The sequence below is a fragment of the Arachis hypogaea genome, chromosome 15, assembly GCF_003086295.3.
Source record: "Arachis hypogaea cultivar Tifrunner chromosome 15, arahy.Tifrunner.gnm2.J5K5, whole genome shotgun sequence".
In the NCBI taxonomy this organism is placed as follows: Eukaryota; Viridiplantae; Streptophyta; class Magnoliopsida; order Fabales; family Fabaceae; genus Arachis; species Arachis hypogaea.
Genome location: NC_092050.1, coordinates 24,121,775 through 24,132,542, shown reverse-complemented (window position 1 = coordinate 24,132,542; position 10,768 = coordinate 24,121,775). Strand labels below are relative to the sequence as shown.

General features: G+C 33.3%; 1 protein-coding gene across 1 annotated transcript; it reads right to left on the bottom strand.

The window, feature by feature from the left end:
* Nucleotides 1-2,501: 2,501 nt before the first annotated feature.
* Nucleotides 2,502-7,688, bottom strand: LOC112749988 (cation/H(+) antiporter 17). The gene is made up of 3 exons (XM_025798457.3): nucleotides 7,507-7,688; nucleotides 3,888-5,115; nucleotides 2,502-3,804 (listed from the first exon to the last, which is right to left on the bottom strand). Exons 2-3 carry the CDS (start codon nucleotides 5,082-5,084, stop codon nucleotides 2,650-2,652), a joined length of 2,352 nt encoding a protein of 783 aa, XP_025654242.1. The 5' UTR covers nucleotides 5,085-5,115; nucleotides 7,507-7,688; the 3' UTR covers nucleotides 2,502-2,649.
* Between the last annotated feature and the right edge of the window lie 3,080 nt (nucleotides 7,689-10,768).

Sequence of the window (10,768 nt, the reverse complement as noted above, 5' to 3'; positions counted from 1 at the left end):
AGATGGAGACAGACTTGGCAGCTGATAACTTGAGTTCAAAGGTGTCCGGAGGAGTTACTGAAAAATTCTCGGAGGATCACTTTCGAGTAGATGACATACACTCTCTATCTGGATCTGTACGACCTTATTCCTTAGTGATACAATTTTCTCTCTTTTGATAGTGTTTTGAGGAATAGGATCTTCTTATATTTACCATAGGTCGAGAGAGAGGGAAGAGCATATCCCCTCACCACCAGAAGCTCGACAACGGTGATAAAGCTCGATGCCGACAGAAAAGCTCCCACTTCAGTCGCGACGTAATGGCGGCGGCCACCCTTTTTTCCCGCTGTCACCACCCTCTTCTTCCTTTCTTTTCTTTTCTTCTCTCTCTCACTCTATTTCTCTCTTCTCTCGTTCTCTTTCTCATCTCTTCGCCTTGTCTCTCTCTACAGTCACAACGTAACGGCGGCAATTGCCCTCTTCCCTGCTATCACCTTCCTCTTCTTCTTTTTCTTTTTTTTTTTTCTTCATCTTTTGTTTCTTTTCTTCGCTTTGATTTTTCTGTTTTAAGTGCAGTGAAAAGGGGTGGGATAATAATGGGTGGGTGGAGTGAATAGTGATAATAGAAAAAAGATATTTGTGTCATTTATATTATGTTCAAAAGGATAATTTTAAAACGTTCAATAATATTGAGGATGATTTAAAAAAAAAAAAGTTGGATACGATTTTAATTTTGAGCAAATGAAAAAGTACTTAACTCAACTATAAACTATCAAGTATAAAAGTATAAACAGTTATGTATATAATTGAAAAAAAAAAAAGTCAATGTGTTGATAGTTGCGTTGGCCGTTGTGTATGTAGTAGAAATTAGCTTTTGTTCACAGTATCAAACTATCAATGGCAAATTTTGCAAGTTCTCGAAAGTTAAAGCAATGGTTCAGGTTATTAATCAAACTGGTCATAATTATATATATAATTCATATTCTTTCACCTTTTCCCTATACAAACTTTGTGAACCACTGAAGGTGGTTTGGTTGGATGGAACATGGAATTGTGCGTCGTGAGCACTTCAAATCTATCATTTCTTTCCCGTATGTCCAATACAATTCTCCATCCTTGCAATTATAAATTCCAATTCAATCAAAATAAGTTCGCTACTCACATTTTCTTACCACGATCAAGTTCTTCTAAATTGAGGGAGTCGATAAAATAACAAAGTGATGAATTAATATTTTTAAATTAAGATAAAAAAATTTATAAACAATAATAGTTAAGATATAAAATGTGTTATGTATGTTAAGTAATAGTTAGATATGATGAATTATTTGATAATAATTTTCAATTATTTCTTCACATGAAAAGATCTTTGTCAATAATCTTTTTAAAGCACACCACATTATTTTTTTCATTAATTAGTCATCATCCTCTTAGTTATTAAAGTGTTATCCCACTTCTTCAATCTTTATAGTATTTTCGACCAAACAAATGAACATGAGAATTATGTACTATCGTCTCATCTATAATATACACTATTGATAGAGAGATAAATAATAGTCCATCTTCTTTTTACTTTAACCGATCCAAAACCTATATAGGTTACCACTTACCAATAACAATGTATATCGACTAAGATATAGTAAATTAATAATCACTAACTATAATGGCATGTAGCTCATGCTCATCAAAACCCACAAACAGAGAGTGGAGCAACAAGAATATATATTTATATATGATGTTTACGCATTTTGATAAAAAAAATTCTGTGTCAAAAATTTGTTTAACATACTTTTAATATATATTTTATATAGATAATTAACTTAGTAAACTATTTTTTTACTACACATAGTATAATTATTTTAATTTTATTAAAAAATTTAATTCTATATTAATTAGATGACTAATTTTAAATACAAACCTAAATTAAAGAAATAATTGAAAAGTAGTGAAGTTATAAATACAAAAGTAATTTAAAAATTTCGTTAGCAATTCTTCTCAAGTCAACTTTGTCATTTGCTCTTTTATTTTTTGTTGAAAATTTTGTATTTTAATTTTATGTTAGTTAGATGCTAGGAAGAGTGATGCGTTTTAGTTAGTGAATATTCGATAGAATTTGTTGACGTCAAGCCTATAACTAACAACATTAGCTTTTTTCAGTTGTGTGTTTTAAAATTTTTTCTTTCTTGGGTTAAAAGAATAATGGATCTTGATGCTCTCAAGTTCATAACATTTCTTTTTGGGAGATTTTAATCTTAATATAAAGTACATATAATAAAAGATGAATTAGTAGAATTTATTATTTTTGTTTAAATATAAACTAAAAATATGTTATTAAATTGATAAATTAAAAAAATTAAATTGATGACAAAAAATATTAACAAAAAATAAAAAATTCGGCTGGCTATTGAGTTCTTTTCTTAATAAAATATGATCAATTTGAGATGACATTATCAATTTTAGAATAAAAATATCCACTCTCTTGAATCATTTTTAACTAAGATATTAGATTTAAACACTAGTAAAAGGAGACGGAAAGAGACAGCCACTATATATTGAAAAGTTGATTCCTTGCTTGGAGTCCCAATCATCAGGTTTAATATTACTAATTATGAGATGATGATGATCCACACTTACAGGATTAGTTAAGTCTAAAATGAAAGAGAAGACAATTTTTTATCCATTAGAGCATAGAGCATGATAGTGTTGCACGACCAAAACCGAGGCTGAAGTTGAGAGCAGTTCCGGAGAGGTTAACAAGTTGCATAGTGGCCCCAATTCTGGACACTCGCATTTGATATTGTTCAAAGTGACCGCCACGTGTCCTTTGGGCACCCTACCAACCACAAACAAATTGCATCCTCTGCTGTACTCTCCAACCACCTCAATGATCTCACCGAGGCTTTTCACAACTCTCTCTTCAAACTTTACGGATGAGCTCTTTTTTGCTTTGACCTCAGAAAGCAGCATCTCATCCGTTGATGATGATGCGTTGTCGTTTATATCTACGACACTGACAATGTCTCCAACATCCTCGGACCTTACTATCAAGTGCACTATGGTGAGGTTGATACCAGGATGCTCTGCCATTCTCAAAGCATAAGCAAGAGCCTCTTGATCGTCGTTGCCTCCAAAGAAGAGCATGGTAATTGAAGATGAAACATTACTTGCTGTCACGTGGGTGCTCCCACCAAGCCCCCGGTCCACCAAGATCCCCACAGAGCAGGGTGCATGCTCGAGAACTTTCTTATTCACCCACCTGAATTCACTTCTTGTTGTTTCCCACGTTCCATCAACCCTTTGGTGCTTGTGAAATGGAAGAATTACCATTGCAACCCTCTTGCTCTCAGCACAAGCGCATACGTCATCGTGAATGTTGGGGATGGATGAGATTGAAGTCATGGGGCGAATCGACACTCTGCTTAGCTGCTTCAAAGCCTCAAACTCAATCACTATTTGATTCGCATTAGAATGGTTGTTGTTCCAAAAGGGTAGGCCATTCTTTCTGGTTTTGTGGACCATCAATATAGCAGAAGGCCTCTCAGTGAGCTCCATGAGATGCAATGCGTATATGCAAAGGCCTTCCCTTTTTTCAGTGCCGCGCGAGGCTTCGATCAGATTTAGCATTGAAGGGATGTTCCTTGTGCTGTGGAAACACACCATCAGTCGCAGTTGAGTGTCCGGGTTTTTCCTCTTAACTGTTCTGTATTTGTAGTCCGATTTTGCCATTCTCTTGGCCGGTTTATAAACTGCAATTACCAAAGGCGTGGTGATGAATGTTGTGAAGATAGCCATCAGCACCATAATTGCAAATGTTTGGTCATTTAATACCTACAAATTAATTAAAAAGAGTAATAAGATCATGTACAAAACTTAATCAAATTAAACTAAACATTCTTGTTAACTTAATTTACCTTCCTATCTTTACCGATGTTGAGGACGATGAGCTCCACCAAGCCCTTAGTATTCATGAGAAAGCCGAGAGCCAATGATTCTTGAAAAGGTACCCTACAAAAGAAGGAGACGACAATGGTACCAACAATCTTACCGAAGCAAGCATTGAATATGACCAAAAGAAGGAGCCCCCAGGACCTGAGGCCACGAATGGTGGCAACATTTGTCTTGAGTCCACTGGACACAAAGTACAACGGAAGGAAGAGACCAGAGACAAGATCCTCAACCTTCTCAACAAGAGCAGCCGCAAAAGGGCCTTCCTTGGGAAGAACAACTCCAACAACAAATGCCCCAAACAGAGCATGGATTCCAATGGTGTCAGTGACAAAACCAGCTGCCAAGACCGTTGCCAACGTGGCACAGACGTAGGACTCGTTGATGGCTTCGCCTTCAGAGCAGCGCCGAGACATCCATCTGAAGATGGGAGGAAGAACAAGTGCGCAACAGATTACAAAGCCACATCCGGACAAGAGGACCCACACGGAGACAAGTGGAGAAGAGTCAGAGCCAGAGAGCGCAATCGCAAGGGCGAGAAGAATCCACGCTGCCACGTCATTAACAGCCGCTGCTGACATGGCCATCCGTCCAACCTCAGTGGTAAGCAGCCTCAACTCAGCCAAGATGCGTGCCAGGACGGGGAAGGCGGTGATGGAGAGAGCGACTCCCATGAACACAAAGAAAGGTGCTTTATCGACTCCCTGCGAGATTGTTGCTCGAAGTGCAAAAGATGTCCCGATTCCCAAGACGAAGGGGAATGTGATCCCAGCAAGGGCAATGGCAAGAGCTTTCTTTCCTGTTTTGCTAACGAGGGACTTCGGGTCGAGTTCCAGTCCTATCAAGAACATGAAGAAAAGTAAGCCAATGTTGGCCAAAGTGTCCAAGACCGTTAGGCTCTTGGATGGGAACACGGCGTTCAGAAAAGCAGAGCTGCGTCCTAGAGCTGATGGACCAAGCAATATTCCACCCAGAATTTCTGCAATCACGCGTGGCTGCCTTAGTGGCTTAAGAAGGAATGCTAGGAGGCGAGTAAGAAGAACCACCATGCAGATTTGTAAGATTGCAAGAGGGAGTGCGTAGTCAAGCGGATTGTCTCCCTGAAACACCCCATTCGACGTCGCTTTCATGCCCGCCGGACATCCTGTACTATTTGAACCCATTGCTAATATTTCTTGCTTAGCTTTCCAATTCCTGCACCATATATGTCTTCACTTTATACTTCTATACTGACTGCTGAGGGAATAAATACAAGTGTATAAATTTATTTTTTAAAAATTAATAAAGGAACACGAAATTTGGGAATATTTTCCACCAAGACTATGCAACCAACACGAATGCAACGTATATTACTTTGAACAGTCTAACTGATCGGCCAAATTTTCAATACAAGCTTAGCTTCATTTCCATAAGTAAACGCAAATATGGTTGGACGGGGAGAAGAATTTGTTCACACAAATATGGTTGGACTGGAAGAACAAGAGGTGTTCAAAGGTCAATTGATCTAAAGAAAATTATTAATTTAATTCAATTTAAACGAAAAACCAATAAAATATACACTGATTTAGATTTAATTGAATTTTATTTTTAATAGATTGAAATTTAAATTTTAGATTAACTTATCAAAATTGACCTAATTTAAGTTAAATCACACATTCTAATATAATATTATTATTTTATTATGAAATCTAATATTTTATTTATATTTAATTTATTACACATTTTTATTGTATTCATGTGTTATTATTTAATAAATATTTTGTAAATATAATATAAAATAAAATTTATTTATATATTTTATTTATTATTTTTATTATTGAATAAATATATCCAATTTAAATTAAATTGGATTAAGTAAAAGATGAAATAAAGTTAATATAATTTAAATCACAATAAATTATATACTTTAAATTGGATTAATTTTTATTAAAATTCATTCAAATCGTACCGTAAACAAACACCCTTGAAAAAATATTTGGTCTTAATTTTAGTAGAAAAATGTCAACAAATTTTATTACACACAATTATAAAAATTTATATGCAGTTATTTTTATATTTTATTTATAATTAAAATATTAGCCAATAATTTAAGTCAATGTAATGATTTTTAACTATAAATTCTTATGTGAAGAGAACTAAGTGTTAGTCTTTTAATTGTAATTAGTTGGATTACTCCGGTTATCAAATCAGAACGCCATCAACATCTTCGTCAAATAGATGACGCGGGTTGTACGTGTTGAAAACTCAAAGTCAGACTCAAAAACTTTTGGTAAAAGGCATGCATTGATATGTCATGCCAACATTTCAAAGCAGTATATGCTTAAATATTTAAATATATTAAAACAAAATTAAAATAAGATAAAATAAAAGCCTTAGTGCTCCTTAAAATATTATCTTTAAATGATTATCTTGCTTAAATTTATATTTAGACCTTTCAATATAATATTAAAAGATTATATTTTACTTTTGATTATATCTTTTTATAAAAGATAAAAATGATAACGTTTAAAAAAGATTTGTTTTTTTATACTTATTCTAATAATCCTATTTTTGCTAAAAAAAAAAATAAAGATTTATCTAGACATTTTGAAGCTAAGACGTTCGTGAGAAAGAAAGAGGCTTGATGATGAGGTGTAGGGTACGGACGGGGCTTATAAAGACCTTGTGCCATTTCAGTATTCCACCACATAATTAAGTAGATCATCAAAATTTGTGTGTAATTATTTTTGTATAAAATTAATAGTTAAAAATTATTAGATGATAATTTAATTAAATTTATTAAATTTTTTTAATTTTTAAATATTAATTTTATATAAAAAAATTATATGTGAATTTTTACGTAACTACATCTATTTTTCAATGTAGAAATTATTTTCTAGCGCTATAAATTTTTATTTTTAATTCTCGAGCTTCATTCTCAGTTTTTCAGATAGTATTTGTTTTTGAAAAACAATATTGAAATTGAGATTAAGAGATTGAAATTCAATATTGTATTTAATGATTAAAGATAAATTTAAAATTTTAATTTTAAAATACAAAATTTTAATTTTTTTAATCTTTTCAAATAATAAAAACATAAAAGACTGAAATTTTTTAAAATAAAAATTAAAATTTTAATAATATTTTTTTTAAAATATCTTTATTTAATTTTTTAAACATAATATACAATATGGTATATTTTTATTTTATTAAAGATAGGAATATTCGAATTCGCGATCTCTTAAATGAATATAAAAAGACTATGTTATTTGAATTATAATTCATTGACACAATTAAGTACATTTTAAATCAAATACAATATAAAAATTTAATTTAATCTATATCTCTATCAATCTTTCAATCTTCAGTTTCTTTTATAACCGCAGTCTTAATTCCCAAAATCATACATACATGCTCTTTAGAAAGGGACAAAAAAAAAAGAGAAAAATCTGGCTTCGCATTATTTTAAAAAAATAACTTGAGAAGAATATGGACCTCGTTAGAATTGAAGAACTGCCTAACAAGCAATAATGTAGAAAATAACATGTTTGGGTGCAAAGAAAACGACGATAATGTTGGGAAAGAAGAGATAACAGAAGAGCTTACGAGGTTGTTTAGTCGAGCGATATCTGAAGAATTGGGTTGGGACGACGTATACAATACAATCAGCATGGCATAGGAGAGGATGATTGGGTGACTGGGATCATTGGTGAAGAATAATATAATGAGCAGTGCTTAAGAGAACTGAGAATAATTGAATTGAAGGATAATGAAGTAGCTGAAGCCTTGCCGACTTGACTTGGACTATATAGATAGTCATGCAAGCATCCGCAGCCCGTGAGGTAATTAACACCCTCATTATTATTTGCATCGAATCTAAAATATTATTAAACAAAAAGATAAAGTTAAAAAACATAATTTTATTAAATATATCAAATAATTTAACTGTTTTAAATTATTATTTTCAAATAAAAATGTCGTAGTTATTATTACATAAATTAACGTTTTAAAAATAAATACGATAAAAAAATTATTAAATAATTTAATATATTTAACTAAATTAATTAATATAATATATATTTCAAAAATATTATTTTTATATTAAAATTAATAAGTAAAATCAATCATCATATATTTATATATAAATATATATTATTTAATTTTTTAATATATATTTTATATTTTAAAATATATTTTATAGTAGTAACTGATTTTAATATATACCTAGTATAATTATATATAATATATTTTAAAAAATTATGATGTATAAAAACTAATTATAAAATTAATTATTATATATTTATATATATAAATATATTATTTCATAAATTTTAATATATATTTTATATTTAAAAATATATATTATGCAATAATTGATTTTTTTATTTATATATAACATTATTATTTATATTTTAATTATTAACTTTACACAAAAATATCATGCCCTTATTCGATTATGATATTTGAATATTATCTGAAAATATTATTCTTTATATTTAGATTTTTATACTGTTCTAATGATGAGAAGAAAATACCATAACAAAATTTATATTATTATAATATGCAAAAGAAGAATTAATATAAAATTCAAAATTCATTATTGATTCATGTTGTATACTTGTATAAATAACTTATTTTTCTCAAAATATATACTTTTATTTATAGGAAAAATCTATGGTGTGGTTTAGGAGATCCACACACACGTGGATATTACGTGTTTGGCCCACTGTCCTACGTGTAGAAGGAAATATATAAAATGGATTCTCTTAATTATTAAAAAATATTAAGAGTGTAAAGTATGAATTTTAATTTTTTATTGTTTTTTTTTTATATTTATTTTTGGTCCTATTTATAAAATTAATAATAAAAAATTACACTTTTTTTCTTCGATTGTAAAAAAAATTGAGAGAATCCATTCTCTGATTATGACTTGCTGTTCCATTTAAAAAAAAGCAGAAGTTCTCCTTTTATTCTCGATCGGTTTGATGAAATGGTAATTACTAGGGTGCACATGGGTCGGGTGAAGCCGGGTTTGATGTGACCCAGACCCACCCGAAATATACACCGGGTCTATTTATTAGACCCGAACCCGACCCTAGACCCGATGAAACCAATACACTTTCGGGCCACAATTATACTGGGTGAAAATCGAGCCGTTAACATTACATTACGTTGATACCTTCTTGTAAGCTAGCATGTAAAAATATCCAAATTTTCAAGACTCCAACCATTATTTAACATGGAAAAATACACTTAGAAAAATATAACAAGAACCAACCCTTCTTTAAAATTAAAGCATAACCACAATCAATACTAAAGCAAAACCACAATCAATACTAATATTGTCTAATAATACCAAATAATTAAATCAATACAAATAACACAATATTATGCATTAGTCTAAAGTCTTATGCATTCTAAACATAAAACATTAACTTATAGTCTTATAATGACTAATAACACAAAATATTAAGGTTTACAATACTTAAATTCCACATAAGAATAGTCATGATCCATCACTAATAACACAAAATATTAATTGTGTATGATGACCGGGCCACCGGGCCGACTTCGGTGACCCGAGCTATGGCCCGGACCCGACCCGAAATAATGACCGGGTCTATTTTTGAGACCCTTACCCGGCCCGAAACCCGATGAAATCACACCAAATTAGCCCCTAAAGTGTTTGGAACCGGGCCGGGCCTTTGGACCGGGCCGGGTCTGTGCACCCCTAGTAATTACCATGGTTCTGAAAATCAAATCGGACCGGCCAGTTCAACTGGATTAACCGGGAACCGGTCACCTAACCGGTCCGGGTAAGGTCAGAAACCGCCTGGCAAAAAACCGATAAAAAAATCGGTCGAACTGGCGGTTAACCGGTGAACCAGGAGAATCGTCCAGTTTTTTAGCGGTTTTTGGTTTGAAACTTAAAGTGCTAAACGGCGTCGTTTTGAAGGTTAAAAAAAAAAAGAAATAATAAAGAAAGGCTAAACGCAATGAAGCCCTAATCTCAGTCTCACTCTCACACTCTCACCCAGAACTCCAGAAGGCAGAAGAGAAATCACCCACAGGCTACGATCGAGCAGCCCCTCTTTGCAGTCGCATAGCCACCACCATCACCACCGCATCCCACAGTCACAGCAGCGACGGCGTTGACCACCGCAACCACCACGGCGTCCGGTTTCCTCGCCGAGCACGCCTCCTGTTTTGTCATCGCCGAGCTCCCCTCCTCGTTGGTCGTCACCGAGCTCGCCTCCTCCTTCGTCATCGCCGAGCTCGCCTCTTCCTTCAAGTAGTACCGCCGGTAATACTCCTTCGTCGCCTCCTCCTTCTGCACCCCCCCTCAGCTCTCGTCACTGCCGCAGAGAGAAGCTGAATCTCTCTGCCTTACATCGTTCCGCCGCCGCGAGCTCAGCCGGCCACCACCAACTCTGGGCGGTACTACTTCTGCTCTTCTTCCCCTTTCCATTTCCCAGTCTGTCTCTGCTACATTCCAGGTCCCCTGCCTCATCCCTGCTTCCTGCTCTGTTTCTTTACTTTCTTTTATTAATTCTGTTTTTAATTTTAGTTAGATTGCTGATTAATTCTGTTTGTTAGGATAGATAGATATATATGTTGTTAGGTAGCTAGGTTGTGGTTAGAGGATTCTAGGCCTGATAATTGCTCCGTTCTTGATTATCCAACATGGCTTAACACTGCTTGTTTGCTGAATGATGTTGGTGTGATCATTGTTGTGCTGTTTCTGTTTCATGTGACCTGATTCTACCTGCTGCCCTGCTGAACTGTACTTGTGAAATTAAGTTGATGCTGCCTCTGTACATGCAATCCATGCTTTTCTCATGTTAATTGCAATTTTTGGATTCACGTG